Raw genomic sequence first — 16,735 nt, forward strand, 5'->3', positions numbered from 1 at the left:
AAATGTGGCAGCAGCTTCTTCACTGGCAGATACAGTTTCTTTAGTAGTTTTTATATTTTTTGTCCAAACCTATTCCTGAAGCTGTGTAGTCATACTTTACTTGCAGTAAATGGCTTGGTATCTCTTGTTTCATGGATCCTTTGCTGAAGTTTTCTTATAGGCTCAGTGCTTTCTGGCTTAACACATTGCCATCAATTAGCATGTCTTCCACCCACAGATTTAATGCCTTTTCCATCTTAGCTAAGCACTTATCACACACTGTGGCCGTAACTTTTGCAGTTTGAGGTATAACAGCAAAACTGGCATGAATTTCTTTTTCCATCTTCACAATTTCACAGAAAGAAGATTCATTTTTACTGTAGATCTTAGCAATCTCAGCATACAAATTTTTTTCTTATTAAGTTGAGAACTCTCACCTTTCACATAAAAGAAGCACTTTATGGTTTTGCTTTGGCATATCCTAACTGCCAGCATCACTAGTCTTGTACTTTGGGGCCATTATTAAGTAAAGTAAGGCTTCCTTGAACACAAGCATTGCAATGCTGCAACAGTCCATTGGATAACTTAGATGACCAATAAATGATTAACAGGTGGTAGGTAGCCCATACAGTGTGGATGCACTGGACAATGGAATGATTCACGTCCCAGGTGGGCTGGAGCCAGATGGTGCAAGATTTCATCATGCTACTCAAAATAGCTTGCAATTTAAAACTACTGAATTGTTTATTTCTGGAATTTTCCATTTAATATTTTTGGACTGCGGTTGACTGCAGGTACAAACTGCATAAAGCAAAACTGTGGATAAGAGGGGAATACTGTATTCCAGCCTACGCATAATGGGAGTCTCAGAAGGGGAAGAGAGAAGGGACATAAAGGTTATGTGAATAAATAATAGCCAAAGTCTCTCCAGGTTTAATGAAAAACTTAATCTGCACATTGAAGAATGTCAACAAATTCCAAGTAAGATAGACTCAAAATAATTCACACCTAGACACGTCGTAGTCAAACAGTCAAAAGCCAAAGACATAAAGAGAATCTTGAAAACAGCAGGAAAAAAGTGAATCCTCATGTACAAGGGGTCCTCAATACGATTAACAATTGACTTCTCATCAGAAATCAAGAGACCAGAGAGCAGTGGGATGACATATTCAAAATGCTGCAAGAAACAGACTGTCAACTAAAAATTCTGCAAACTATCCCTCAGAAACAAAGGAGAAATCATAATATTCTAAGATAAACAAAAACTGAGAAAATCCATCACTAACAGACCTGTCCTACAAGAAATACTGAAAGGAGTCTTCAAACTGAAAGAAAAGGGCACTAGGCAGTGTTTTGAATCCACACAAAGAAATAGGGCACAATAAAGGTAACTACAAGGGTGGATATAAAAGTCAGTATATAGATCATCCAAAATGAAAATAAATAAGGAAACACAAACTTTAAATGATACATTAAACAAGATGGACTTAGCTGATATTTATAGGACATTCCATCCAAAAACAGATTACACTTTCTTCTCAAGTGCTAATGGAACATTCTCCAGGATAGATCATATCTTGGGTCACAAATCAAGCCTTGGTAAATTTAAGAAAATTGAAATCATATCAAGTGTCTTTTCTGACCACAATGCTATGAGACTAGGTATCAATTACAGGAAAAAAATCTGTAGAAAATGCACATGGAGGCTAAACAATACACTACTAAATAACCATGAGATCACTGAAGAAATCAAAGAAGAAATCAAAAAATACCTAGAAACAAATGACAATGAAAACATGACGACCCAAAACCTATGGGATGCAGCAAAAGCAGTTCTAAGAGGGAAGTTTATAGCAATACAATCCTACCTCAAGAAACAAGAAACATCTCAAAGAAACAACCTAACCTTACACCTAAAGCAATTAGAGAAAGAAAAACAAAAAAACCCCAAAGTTAGCAGAAGGAAAGAAATCATAAAGATCAGATCAGAAATAAATGAAAAAGAAATGAAGGAAACAATAGCAAAGATCAATAAAACTAAAAGCTGGTTCTTTGAGAAGATAAACAAAATTGACAAACCATTAGCCAGACTTATCAAGAAAAAAAGGGAGAAGACTCAAATTAATAGAATTATAAATGAAAAAGGAGAAGTAACAACTGACACTTCAGAAATACAAAGGATCATGAGAGATTACTACAAGCAACTATATGCCAATAAAATGGACCACCTGGAAGAAATGGACAAATTCTTAGAAAAGCACAACCTTCCGAGACTGAACCAGGAAGAAATAGAAAATATAAACAGACCACTCACAAGCACTGAAATTGAAACTGTGATTAAAAATCTTCCAACAAACAAAAGCCCAGGACCAGATGGCTTCACAGGCAAATTCTATCAAACATTTAGAGAAGAGCTAACACCAATCCTTCTCAAACTCTTCCAAAATATAGCAGAGGGAGGAACACCCCCAAACTCATTCTATGAGGCCACCATCACCCTGATACCAAAACCAGACAAAGATGCCACAAAAAAAGAAAACTACAGGCCAATATCACTGATGAACATAGATGCAAAAATCCTCAACAAAATACTAGCAAACAGAATCCAACAGCATATTAAAAGGATCATACACCATGATCAAGTGGGGTTTATCCCAGGAATGCGAGGATTCTTCAATATACGCAAATCAATCAATGTGATAAACCACATTAACAAACTGAAGGAGAAAAACCATATGATAATCTCAATAGATGCAGAGAAAACTTTTGACAAAATTCAACACCCATTTATGATAAAAAACCCTCCAGAAAGTAGGCATAGAGGGAACTTACCTCAACATAATAAAGGCCATATATGACAAACCCACAGCCAATATCGTTCTCTATGGTGAAAAACTGAAATCATGTCCACTAAGATCAGGAGCAAGACAAGGTTGCCCACTCTCACCACTATTATTCAACATAGTTTTGGAAGTTTTAGCCACAGCAATCAGAGAAGAAAAAGAAATAAAAGGAATCCAAATCAGAAAATAAGACGTAAAACTGTCACTGTTTGCAGATGACATGACACTATGCATAGAGAATCCTAAAGATGCTACCAGAAAACTACTAGAGCTAATCAATGAATTTGGTAAAGTAGCAGGATACAAAATGCACAGAAATCTCTTGCATTCCTATACACTAATGGTGAAAAATCTGAAAGAGAAATTAAGGAAACACTCCCATTTACTATTGCAACAAAAAGAATAAAATACCTAGGAATAAACCTACCTAAGGAGACAAAAGAGCTGTATGCAGAAAACTATAAGACACTGATGAAAGAAATTAAAGATGATACAAACAGATGGAAAGATATACCATGTTCTTGGATTGGAAGAATCAACATTGTGAAAATGACTATACGACCCAAAGCAATCTACAGATTCAATGCAATCCCCATCAAACTACCAATAGCATTTTTCACAGAACTAGAACAAAAAATTTCACAATTTGTATGGAAACACAGAAGACCCCGAATAGCCAAAGCAATCTTGAGAAAGAAAAGCAGAGCTGGAGGAATCAGGCTCCCTGACTTCAGACTATACTACAAAGCAAGTAATCAAGACAGTATGGTACTGGCACAAAAACATATAGATCAGTGGAACAGGATAGAAAGCCCAGAGATAAACCCATGCACATATGGTCACCTTATCTTTGATAAAGGAGGCAAGAATATACAATGGAGAAAAGACAGCCTCTTCAATAAGTGGTGCTGGGAAAACTGGACAGCTACATGTAAAAGAATGAAATTAGAACACTCCCTAACACCATACACAAAAATAAACTCAAAATGGATTAAAGACCTAAATGTAAGGCCAGACACTATAAAACTCTTAGAGGAAAACATAGTCAGAACACTCCATGACATAAATAACTGCAAGATCCTTTTTGACCCACCTCCTAGAGAAATGGAAATGAAAACAAAAATAAACAAATGGGGCCTAATGAAACTTAAAAGCTTTTGCACAGCAAAGGAAACCATAAACAAGACGAAAAGACAACCCTCAGAATGCGAGAAAATATTTGCAAATGAAGCAAGTGGCAAAGGATTAATCTCCAAAATATACAAGCAGCTCATGCAGCTCAGTATCAAAAAAACAACCCAATCCAAAAATGGGCAGAAGACCTAAACAGACATTTCTCCAAAGAAGATATACAGATTGTCAGCAAATACATGAAAGGATGCTCAACATCACTAATCATTAGAGAAATGCAAATCAAAACTACAATGAGGTATCACCTCACACTGGTCAGAATGGCCATCATCAAAAAATCTATAAACAGTAAATCCTGGAGAGGGTGTGGAGAAAAGGGAACCCTCTTGCACTGTTGGTGGGAATGTAAATTGATACAGCCACTATGGAGAACAGTATGGAGATTCCTCAAAAAACTAAAAATAGAACTACCATTTGACCCAGCAGTCCCACTACTGGGCATATACACTGAGAAAACCATAATTCAAAAAGAGTCAGGTACCACAATGTTCATTGATGCTCCATTTACAATAGCCAGGACATGGAAGCAACCTAAGTGTCTATCGACAGATGAATGGATAAAGAAGATGTCACACATATATACAATGGAATATTACTCAGCCATAAAAAGAAACGAAATTGAGTTATTTGTAGTGAGGTAGCTGGACCTAGAGACTGTCATACAGATTGAAGTGAGTCAGAAAGAGGAAAAACAAATACTGTATGCTAACACATATATGTGGAATCTAAAAAAAAAAAAAAAAAAAATTGGTTCTGAAGAACCTAGGGGCAGGACAGGAGTAAAGACACAGACATAGAGAATGGACTTAAGGACACGGGGAGGGGGAAGGGTAAGCTGGGACAAAGTGAGAGGGTGGCATAGACGTATATACACTACCAAAAGTAAAATAGATGGCTAGTGGGAAGCAGCCACATAGCACAGGGAGATCAGCTCAGTGCTTTGTGTCCACCTAGAGGGGTGGGATAGGGAGGGTGGGAGGGAGACGCAAGAGGGAGGAGATATGGGGATATATGTATACGTATAGCTGTTTCACTTTGTTATACAGCAGAAACTAACACACCATTGTAAAGCAATTATACTCCAATAAAGATGTTTAAAAAAAAAGTCAGTGTAAATATCTTTTTGCTAGTAATTCTTTTCTCTTTAAAATAAAGCAGTAATTATAAAATTGTGTTGATGGGCTTATAATGTATAAAGATGTAATTTTACAAAAGAAGGGGAGAGAATAGAGGGATATTGGGGCAAAAATTTTGATACACTCTTGAAATTAAGTTGGTAAATCTAAGCTGTTGGGTTTCATTTGAGATAAAATCCACCATTTTAAACTGTACAATTCAGTGATTTTTAGTATATTCACAGTGGTATGTGGCCATTGCCAATATCTAATTCCAGAGGATTTGCATCACCCCAGGAAAAAGAAACCCCAAACTTCCTAATTCCTCCTCCCGCATCCCCTGGCATCCACTAATGTCTCTGTCTCTGTGGATTTACCTATTCTGTATATTTCATATAAATGGAATAATACAGTATGTAGCCTTTTGTGTCTGGCTTTTTTCACTTAACATAGGGTTCATCCATATTGCAGCCTGTATCAGTACTTTAAAAAATTTTTCTGAATAGTATTCTATTGTATGGATTTTGTTTATCGGTTGATGGCCATTTGGGTTGTTTCCCCTTTTCTTGCTATTATGAATAATGCTATGAACATTCATGTACAAGTTTTTGTATAAATGTATGTATTCTAACTCCAACTGCGTACACTGCTATACACTTCAATTCTGACACTGGCCACCTAGAGTTATCACAGATCCCACAAATTAAGGGCTCTGTCCTCCACAAGGTTGCCTCTAATTCAGACACTGCCACAAGTTTGGGGGGCAGGGCACTTCTGACCTACTGGCTACAAATTTGGGATTTCCCACCACCCCCTCTAGTTCAATAGAGGGACAGTTATAATGCTTTGATCGGGGCCATGGAAGCATAGAGAAGCAGTCAGCCCAGAATGGGAGCATAAGCTTGTCGAGGAAGACTTCCCAGAAGTGACTTCTAAGCTGTGACTGGAGTTTTGAATCATAGGTAGAAACCAGGAGAAGAAGTTTGGAAGAGTAGTTTAGGCAGAGGGAACGGCATATACGAAGGCCTGGGGTGTGTGTGTGTGTTAGAGCTGATTTAAGAGTTAATTTAAGAATTTGAGCATCAAATGTAAAAAAAGAAAAAAAAGCAATATCATCCAGACCTTTGTAGGCCATTTGGACTTAGAGGAGAGAGAGTGTGTAGAAGAAAAACCAGATCCAACAAAGACCCCTAAAGAATGCCAAACTTTAACGCATGGCAGAGAAAAAGGTGTCTGTGAAAAAAGACAGAGAAAGAAAAACTAAAGAGGCATGAGGAAAATAAATAGAACATGGAGTCACCAAAACCAAAGGAAATGTGTTTGAAGAAGCTGTATCAGATGCTGCTAAAATATTAAGGAAAGGACTTAGAAATGCCCATTAGAGTCAGCAGTATGGAATGAGTGAGCCTGGCAAGAGCTGTGTCAGTGGGGCGGTTGGGGTAAAAGCCAAGCTGCAGTAGATTAAAGAATGAACAAGACTCTGGGAAGTGGGGACAGGGACTCTTGACAGGGTAGGGGACAAAGGATACTAGGCGGAGCGGACAGAAACACAAACATGTCGATACCAGAGGATGGCTTGACGTGATGGGATAGTTTTGTTTTATGATAAGGGAGACTTAGGGGACTTCTCTGGCAATCCAGTGGTTAAGACTCCACGCATCTAACGCAAGGGGCGCAGGTTCTATCCCTGGTCAGGGAGCTAGGATCCCACACGCCGCGCGGTGCAGCCAAAAAATAAAATAAAATAAAAAATAAACAGTTTGAAAAAAATAGGGAAGACTTAAGCTTATTCAAACAATTTTGCAATCCAGAAGAGAAAGAAAATAATAAGTTGGGCAAGCTCCCAAAGAAAATGAGAGGGAATGGGATCCAAAACAAAGGGAGAGAGATCAATAGGATGAAAGAACAAGTGTGTGCAGATAAATTCATAAGTTTTGATGGTGGACAGTTGAGGGGTTGCTGTCTGATGGCCTCTATCTTTTCTGAAAAGTAACAGACACAGGCACCTACTTAAGTGATAGGGGTGGTGAATGGTTCTCATATTGAGGGAGAGTGCAGCAGACTTGGAATGGCCACAGTAGAGAATGGGGAAGCGCTGAATTAGGGAAATCTAATTAGCTTCTGGGTAGTGGTGATGGTCATGAGATAGAAACTTAGGAATTTCTAGTGGCACGCCTCTGCTCTGAAGTATGATTTTCTTCATCAGCATTCAGCATACTGGAGGTAAGTGCAAGAGGGGCAAAACTTATATTGAATCAGGGTTATGGTTTCTGCCAGGTGGGTGCAGTGAAAGGATAGAAGTTAGGTGGTAATATGATGGATCAAGGGCTCTACGCTGGTTAAGGAAAGAAGTGAAGACAATAGGAAAGTGATGGATGGGGAGAAAATAGCGGCCAGTGCCAGGAAGTGCCAGGGAGGTATAAGAACAGGTGGAAGTAACAGGAATGGACACTGTTACTATAGTGGACACTAGTGACTGGCCTAATAAACCTATTATGTTACTCGGGTTTTCAGACATTGCCTATGTATGGTTCATTAAGTGTCCTTGTTTTACGTGTTGACTGTTTTTGGCCAGTTCACTATTTATAAGCACCCTCATCTTAAGGTAGAACCCAGAAATCACAGCTGATAAAAAATAATCATCACTAGCAGTGCTTCTGGAGGAAAAAAAGTTAAATATGTGAAGTTTTTAAGTTACCTATAGACTATTATTTTCTGTGCTTGTGTTTCTACTCATTTAAAGTATGAGCTGCCAGGGTATGACTTACACCGGAAGGTATGTGTCACTGCCTACATTGGGGCCCCCTACCAGGCCCCTTCTCACCTGCCTCCAGGTTCTCCTAAATTTCCTCAGCCAACCTGTCACTGAAACCTGAAACTCTATAATTCAGTTAAATTGGAATATTGTCCCTTACTTAACTACAGATGCTCTTGGAAAGGGCAATATGTTAAGCCTTTATCAGTCATTAAGACTTTTGTGGTAACGTGTTTGGTTTGTGTTACCAGTAGGATAGCTTGCCAAGATTAGATTTTTATATCCCCAGGGAGAAAGTAGAGTAAGAGATCCACATCAGTTGTAGGGATTGGGTGGGCCAGTTCACAATACCTACAGCTAACGAAGAGAGCCCCCTGAGAGGAAGAGAACATGAGGAGGAAGAAAACTCAAGGGAGAGATGGGAGAGGGCAATAGCAAATGTTAACTTCACGATTTTGTTCAAATTCAGCCCTATATTGGAAAACCCTCTCCGTGGTCAGTTTAGTGAGCAGTTACTGCATATGATTTGCTCTGACAGATTGGCGGGAATGTGTGCCTTTCTGCATTACAATTACTGTGTTTCAAATTTTCTGTGACACAGCTTTTACATGTAGTGATGACATGCCTTGTAATCATCCTCATTGTGGCAACAGACATGCTCAGACTGTTAAATCATTTCAGCAGTGTCTGGATCTGTAGATGATGGGTGTCAAAAGCCTCTTTAGTTAAGATTCCCCACTTAACAGGGTAAGATTCATTATGACTTCCTTTTCTGTGTTTTGATACACAGGTGAGATACTAAGAGGCATGTGGGATGCTATAGTTCCTAGTTGGTTTTCCTTTTTCCTATTGTGTGCAAGTTTTTATTTGGCTAGACTGGTTACCTAGGAAATAGCTGCAGGGTAAAGATGGATTGGCTATTTGGAAAATGGAATTACAGGCCCCTTCAAGAGGCAAAAGACCTGTTGGATAAAATAAAAATTAGTGAATGGCTGAATTTATGCTTAATTTAGTGTGCTTCAACAAATCAAACTGAGACAGTTCTATAGGAGAACCTAGTTAATGCAGCATGATTTTTAAATTTAGCTTGTTTTTAATTTATTTAAGTTCACCAAATGTTTATTAATTCCTGCTTTGTGCCCACTGCTGCAGGCCATTCTAAGGGTTTCCAATGAAGCAGAAGGTTCAGTTCCCTCCTGAAAAGCTCATTTTCTGTTTGGGGTTAAAAGAAGTTACCTTAAAATCAAGTGCACGATTATGTGATACAGTCTAAATGTGTTCAGAGAATTTGGAGGATGTAAAGGATCTTGTCTAGTCAATGTGAGTGATAGATTTGAATCTACAGGCAGGAGATAATTCTTTGAGGTAAAAGATGAAATTTAAAGACCTGGTGAAAGTTTGGGTACTAACAGTTACCTGAATTTACAAGATTCAATGGTAGCAGCACAATTACCCTTGCAGATCCCTACACCCAGACAGCTTATGGAAAATATGTAACTCTGATATAAATTATATTGCCATAGAATCTTAAGAAAATGGATTTTAGCGACAATGTTGACCAACCACTGTTTGCACTAGCCTTTGCATAATTTAAGAAAGCTCTATTTTCACTGAAAGTGTGACAGTATTAGTTTTATAATCTCAGACCACTACAAAAATGTAAGCACATAGGAGACACTCAATAAAATATTTATGAATTGATTTTCTTATATACAGTACACCTTCTTGTTAGTTAGCATTAGCTTTCTTTTCTTCCAGAATGTAGCTGTTGAATATTTGGTCTTGATTTGTGGTGATAAGGACTTTCGTAAATACAGACGCATAACTCTACTTTTACAGCGGAACATCTGTCAGGTTATTTCCATTGATTTGTAGAAAGTATAGGTATAATTTTCATTTTCTTACTTGTTCTCTTTGTATTCACTTGGTGTGGTGTGCCAGCCAGGAGAGGAGGAAAAAGCAATCCTACTCAGAAAGCTTAACAACCTATAGGCACAGGAAGTTAAATTTGAGCCCTCTTTGCCATGTCCATAAATGGAAAGTAAACGAGGCAACATAAGGATACTCAAAAATATTTTGAAGGAGAAATGTTTTAGTTATGGTTTATTGAACCTACAACTTCAAATATTTGCTAGCAAAAAATAATTCTCAAATGTAAATCTCAGGACTTCCCTGGTGGCGCAGTAGTTAAGAATCTGCCTGCCAGTGCAGGGCACACTAGTTCAAGCCCTGGTCCTGGAAGATCCCACATGCCGCGGAGCAACTAAGCTCGTGCGCCACAACTACTGAGCCTGTGCTCTAGAGCCCGCGAGCCACAACTACTGAGCCCGCGCGCCTAGAGCCCGTGCTCCACAACAAGAGAAGCCACCGCAATGAGAAGCCCGCGCACCGCAACAAAGAGTAACCCCGGCTCTCCGCAACTAGAGAAAGCCTGCGTGCAGCAACGAAGACCCAACGCAGCCAAAAATAAATAAATAAATTTATTAAAAAAAAAAAAAAAAAGTAAATCTCAGTCCGCTAGCTATTTATAGAGTTACCAATGAAAGTTTCTTTGTATTTTAAATTTGTGAAGAGAATTGTTACTATAATCAGAACCCATAATATTGAATTTTGCCGGAGGGTCTTTCATTGCCTGTTGTCTATTCTCACAGTACTGATAGCTTTTATAAATGAGATAGTGACTACAGAGGGTAATTTGTTAGAAGATTTTTGCTGAGTGATCAGGAGTGGTTTCCTGTTAGAAGAGCTTGAGCACTGCTGTGAATGCCTTCTTTATTTCCAAAATTACCATAAAATGCCTTATCATAATAAGGCACGCCCTCTCCCTCAAGTTTTCTTTTCAAGGAAACTTTTTAATGTTTCATTTTAAGAACAATTATGCAACTCCCTGGTACCTACTCACCCCTATTGTCGCCCCTTTTCTGGTTTCAAGCAATTACCATGATACTAAAAGTGTTAGTGACTGTCAAAAACTTTGAACTGATTCACTTCTCTGGCCTGTGGAATCACTCCACTCCAAACAGCAGCTAGGAGGAGGGATAGTGTGGCATTACTTACTGTGACAGTTTGCTCACTTTCTATCCCTCTCCCGCCCCTCATCTGCCTCCATCTTGCTGGCGATGATCCTGTAATTATAATGCTGTTTGCACCTACGCGGAGATCACAAGAAGGGCCTAATTATTAGATGATTTGAGAGAAAAAGGTACAACTTGTTTGCGTTATCGTCTTCCACTCTTTTGAAAAGTTATAGTCAGAGTTAGCATTAGAGGAAAAAAGACCAAAACTCAATTCTGAGAGCAGAACTGATTTTTCTCTTCATTTTCTTTGAACACATTGCTTATTTCTACAAATGTATGAATGGCAAAGGCATGTTGCAGGAAAGCCCCCTCCCTCCAACAGCCCCACCTACCCACATATACATCTGTATGTACAGGTCCAGCCCTGGTCTGTCTTCTCCCACCAAGGGCAGCTTCCCAAAATGCCTCTGGGAATTTTACTGACTGTCCTCAAAAAAGGCACTTGTTCATGGCAGGTGCTATGATTTTGAGGTTAATGTCTTTTTGTTGTAGTTGTTGTTGTTCATAATGAGAAAATAAGACCAATAAAAGATGCAGAAATCTGTTGTTTTCAGTGGCTCCAGAAATTTCTTTTCTTGTATTTTTGGCAACTGTTTTCCCATTTGCAGTTGCCTTTAAAGGGGGAAGCAAGCAACTTTTACTCAAAAGTAACATTTTAATTGTTCTTCATACTGGGGAAAAGGATAAAATAACAATTCTTTCCTCTTCCTTATCTAGGTTTCTGTAAATTAATTCACCCCAAATTTGATAGAGAGGTTCCTTGGGTTTGACATGAGAACATGTTTGTTTAAAAATAGCACTTGATGTTTTACAAAAACCACTTTCATTTATTTAAATGGAAGAGGGGGCACTTTAAAAATTAGCACCGATGCCTTTATGCTTTTCTGCTGAAGCATACTAGTAACGATTTGGCACTGTGAGCATTTGTACATCGTACAGAAATTGTTGAACTTACCAAATGGGGTGAACCTACTAGTTTTTCCAGCATTTACTTGAATTTAGTGGAAAAGTACTTATATTGTAATTTTCTTAGACCTTTTAAGTTTAATAAAATAATATTAGTTCCAGTATTTAATCCATTATTTAATTTTATTTATGTATTACACTTAGACATATTTCAAGTTTGCCTTCAAATTTTTAAAACGTGTGTTTCTCCTCAGCCAAAATAACATCATATACATTTGAGTCTTGGATCTGGGAATAGAAAAGTTCCAATTCTTTTTGCTAGTATGGTAATCTCAGCAAGAGCAGGAACCTCATTTCTCTTGTTCACTGTTATTTTCCTGGAGCCTAGAACAGTGCCAGACACAAGTACCCAGAAAAGTATTTAATAAATGACTGAATGAATTGCCTTCTATGACTTGTGAGGTTTTTTTTTTTTTTTTAAGTTCACTTTGTACCTTAAACAAAGTATTACTACATAGTGGACTACAGCAGGATGCTGAAGAATAGGACTCAGTGGAATTCAGTGCTTGAATGACCCACTCAGAGAGAAAAGGACTAAAGGGGTGTTGGTAGGGACAATTCCCTGGGTGTGCCAAACCCACTAAAATACTCCCACGTTTTGCATCTCTCCAGGAGCACTCACTGTGGGCCTTGTGCGACAGTGTCAAACAATCCATGGACGAGACCGGACATGCATCCCACCTCGGCTTCCCCCAGAGTGGGTCACCACACTGTTTTTTATCATCATGGGAATCATTTCATTGACTGTCACATGTGGTTTGCTGGTGGCTTCCCACTGGCGAAGAGAAGCCACAAAATATGCTCGATGGATAGCATTCACTGGAAGTAAGTAACCTGTGCTAACTAAATTTGTCTAGAAGGCCCTCACCCTGGAATCAAGACTCAGTAATAAGGACTCTCTAATCATCAAAGGGCACCACTTGCATACGGCCATCAGATAGACTCTACGCGGTCCCATCAGCTCTTCAGAATTCTCACCATAAGACCAGGACATCCAAACCTTAATTGCTTTGTATAACGTGCTATTTTAATGAATTTTATTTTTTGCTCACATTGTGACATAAGTGTTCCAGGTCTGTGACTCAGAGCTACCACTAACCTGAGTCTTCCTCTTCTTAAAGGTATTGGTATCGTCTGTCAAATAAAGATAAATCTAGAAGAAAATATACAGAAATACAAATTAGTTTAAGGTGGTGATTTGCTTTTTAATATCATTGATTTGAGTTTCTACCGTAAGTCGTGGTGTGACCATTGAAAAATCAACACATTTGGTTATTTAATAATCGTTTCTCAACATTTCTTATGCCATTTAAGCTATGCCCAAGGGTGTGATAATATTTATATATTACACATTATCTTGTACTTTGCAAAACTGGTTTAATTTCAGAACACAACGCAGGCTTTTCCCAAGCTAAAAGCAACAAAAATGCTCAGAGGCAAGATTTCTGTAATTCTGCTTGCTTCTTTCTAAAGCAGGTTTGTCCCCCAGGGAACATTTGTCAAAGTCTGGAAACATTTTTGATTGTCACAACTAAGGGGATGCTCCTGGCGTGTAGTGAGTGGAGTCCAGGGATGCTGCCAAACAGCGTGCAAATGCACAGAACAGCCTCCACGACAAAGACTCATCTGGCCCCAAGTGGCAGTAGGGCCCTGTTGAGAAACCCTGCTCTAAAGAACAGGATAACTATCCCTGTGCCAAATACTATGGGATTTAATTTCTAATTCACTGTCTTATAATCATCTCAGGTTTTCTTAAGTTTTCAAAAAATGAATATTATAACACAGCTTACTTTCACCTGATATTGTCGTGTAGAACTTATATCACAGGGCTAAGGCATAATCCCATGTATCCCTATTAATGTTAAAACTCAGTTTATTCTTAAAGATCATAGGATAGGGATATTAGTTCATGAGTCTCTGTTTCTCCCTATCTCTCTGTGAAACTCTCTTTAGAGAATGTATATGTTTCTGCATCCGTTGTTTTATTTTTGTCTCTATTTCTCCCTTAACTTTAAAATTTAGATCAAGTTGCAGTTGACATAAAAAGGCTTCTCCATCCTTGTTAAGAAATGTGAAACAAGTTGATCTTTTTTGAGGTCTAACAGACCTCCTGAGACAGTTCTTTTCTAAATAGTAGGGTCTAGAGGCAGTTATAGAGACAGTGCTACTAAATTAAAGGGTATTGATGAGGAATTTAAAGAGAATCTTTACTCACAGATACAGTTACTTATCCACTCTTTAGAATTCACTCTTTAGGAGTAAAATAAAATCAAAGAAGAAGGATTTAGTTTCTGGATTTAGTTGAAATTTGGGAGTGCATGTGCTCTGAATACCAAAAATCTGAAATATTATTTAGCAAAGTAATATGAGTCAGAGAAAAGCATTAAGGTGCTCACATGAGCCATTGGTTCTTATGACCCAATAAAGGGAAAGAACTTGATTATCTTGTTTTTCATTTCTCTTCAAGAGAAAATATTTAAGTACATATTTAATATATAGCTACCTTGAAATGCAGAATGTTTTTCCTTTATTTTCCATTTTAAATAATTTAACTTTTTAAAATAATATGTGCGTGATACATAATTCAAAGCCTATGAAAGGGTCACCAAGTGAAAAGTAAGTCTCATTTGTGGCCCTGTCTCCCAGTCGTCCGATACTCCTTTCCTGGAAGCAACCATTCTCACCAGTTTCTGGGGTTTCCTACCAGTGGTGTTCTATGCATAGAAACATATATGTATATGTGTGAGTGTTCTATAAATACATATTTATTCTATTTATACTATTCTGTACCTTGGTTTTTTCGTTCAACAATATATCTTGGTGTTGATGTCATCTAAGGAAGCATAGAGCTGCATTCCCAGAGCTAGTTTACTGGGGTGGTAGTCATAAGAGGGATTGGGCTCCCCCTAGTGTTTCCATTCAGCCTTTGAAAATGCACTTCATCTCTATTTTATGCACTTCTATTCCAGTTAAGCTATAGTTTGGTAAGAATATAAGCTAACATTTTCTGATGGATTTACACAGTGGAAATGCTCAAAGGAGAGCCACACATGAGGGGGCTCACCTATGGGGGCAAGGGTGACAAAGCTGTGCCTTTTTCTTCAAGTCTGACTCTTGCCCTTGCTTTTGCCACCCTAATTTACTTGTCTACCAGTACACCTGATTGACTTTCACCACCAAGAAATCTATGCTATACAGAATATGAAGTTATGTCTTTACAGACTTATTTATTTAGGACCCAGAACTTAATTTTCAGAAGTTGATATGTATTTTCAGCATAAACAGTATTTTAAGATCTAAAGTAACTTCACAGGTCTCAATAGCTAAAAAAAAAACCCACAAAAAACAGGAAAACAAAAACAAAAAAACCTCACCCACCAACATTAAATCTCCCCAGGATAGAGAACTAGATTCCTTGGATTAAAAACAAATATTGGATAGAATTAGAAGTTCATTGCTTCCTTAAAATTTGATTAAGCTTTTCCTAACCAATTTGGAAAATATTTAACACTTGTAAAATATTAAACCCGGCTTTAAATATAGTCATTAAATGATTACTCCATTATAAAAGATAGATTTTTATTTTACAGTAGAAAATAGGAAAGGATAGGAATTAAGTTAGCACATCAATTAACAGAATGAACAACAGTAATATCTGCATATCTTTTAAGGACTTCTACATTATTTTAGTGTTTCTTGAGGTTAGAGATTAATCCACATTAAAGAACAAATTGTTTTTAAGACAATAATGTTTTCCCATTGTTTTTATTAGATTGTCTATAGCTATTTAGATTGTGGTTTCATTTTGCTTACCAAACCATATTAAGGCATAAGAACCATTAGAGATTGGTGACAGATACCACAGATCAGGGGGCACTGGCAGCAGTAATAAAGTTATTTATTGCTAACTATACAACAGAAAGGCCAAAATATGTAATACTGAATACGTGAATTTTTCATTTGTTCTGTAGTAGGTATCCAAAAGAATCTAAATCTGCTTATGTAACATTATTTGGTGTGGTCATATGCCCAAAATGAAACAGATTCTATGTCTGCTTAATATAAAATAATCCATCTAAATGGTGCAAAGCAAACGAGAGTGCTGGTGTGTTTCTTAAACTAGTGTATTACTTAAGAAAATGTTACTTTTTACAGCATTTCTGGAGCTTCCTTCCTGGAAATATTCCTAACTGGCTTTTTCAGGACTCTCCTATTAAATTTTGTAGATTGAGTAACACAAAAATAATTTAGGACAAGTGTCAGCTGGTATATTTATCCAGGACTCTGTCAGTATTGCTAGGGATGGGTTTAACTGAGAAAAGTTTTCTCATTCAGTTAATATTGGGAATGACTATAGAATGACATTACACTGAAGAAATGTTTCTGCCTTCAAAGAAATTTGAAAGACTATGAACATTTGACCAACATGCTTTCAAAAAGCATAAAATATTTTCTTGGAAACGCCAGCCTATCTGTAGGTAATTTGTGTTCCCTAAGAAGAGTGTTGCTTTGGTAGCACAGGGGAGCACATGGTTTCCTAAAACAGCCAACTGTGGAATTACTTCTGCCCAGACACTGGGTTTTCTGATATCTTTCTAGAAGCATTTTAGCAAATAATATATTTCATTGTGTTTGCATACAAAACTCAAAAGATTTCCCCACTCTCCCCCACTTTAAACTCTGTAGTCAGAAACCTGGGAGATTTTTTTTTTTTTTTGGAACGTTGTCCATGATGAGAGATAACCAATTTGACAATTTGCTCCTCATCCCAGAAGTCCGTGGTTCTTTCCACTAGCTGATTTTAAATCA

The 16,735-nt window shown here is 37.7% G+C and overlaps 2 protein-coding genes across 3 annotated transcripts in view; one reads left to right on the forward strand and one right to left on the reverse strand.

Annotated features, from left to right (window-relative positions):
• PDZD9 (PDZ domain containing 9) overlaps window positions 1–16,735 on the reverse strand; it is a 365,894-nt gene that overhangs the window by 58,839 nt on the left and 290,320 nt on the right. The gene's annotated exons all lie outside the window — the stretch shown is intronic.
• MOSMO (modulator of smoothened) overlaps window positions 1–16,735 on the forward strand; it is a 58,566-nt gene that overhangs the window by 38,080 nt on the left and 3,751 nt on the right. Inside the window, exon 2 of one of the 2 annotated variants that reach the window (XM_082431141.1) lies at window positions 12,539–12,751. In XM_082431141.1, coding sequence (XP_082287267.1) covers window positions 12,539–12,751 — 213 coding nt within the window. Of the gene's footprint in view, window positions 1–12,538; window positions 14,704–16,735 lie in introns of those variants that run through there. The other variant, XM_082431142.1, reaches the window with a different exon arrangement.

Source organism: Balaenoptera physalus (genome assembly GCF_965194825.1).
Source record: "Balaenoptera physalus genome assembly, chromosome: 16".
In the NCBI taxonomy this organism is placed as follows: domain Eukaryota; kingdom Metazoa; phylum Chordata; class Mammalia; order Artiodactyla; family Balaenopteridae; genus Balaenoptera; species Balaenoptera physalus.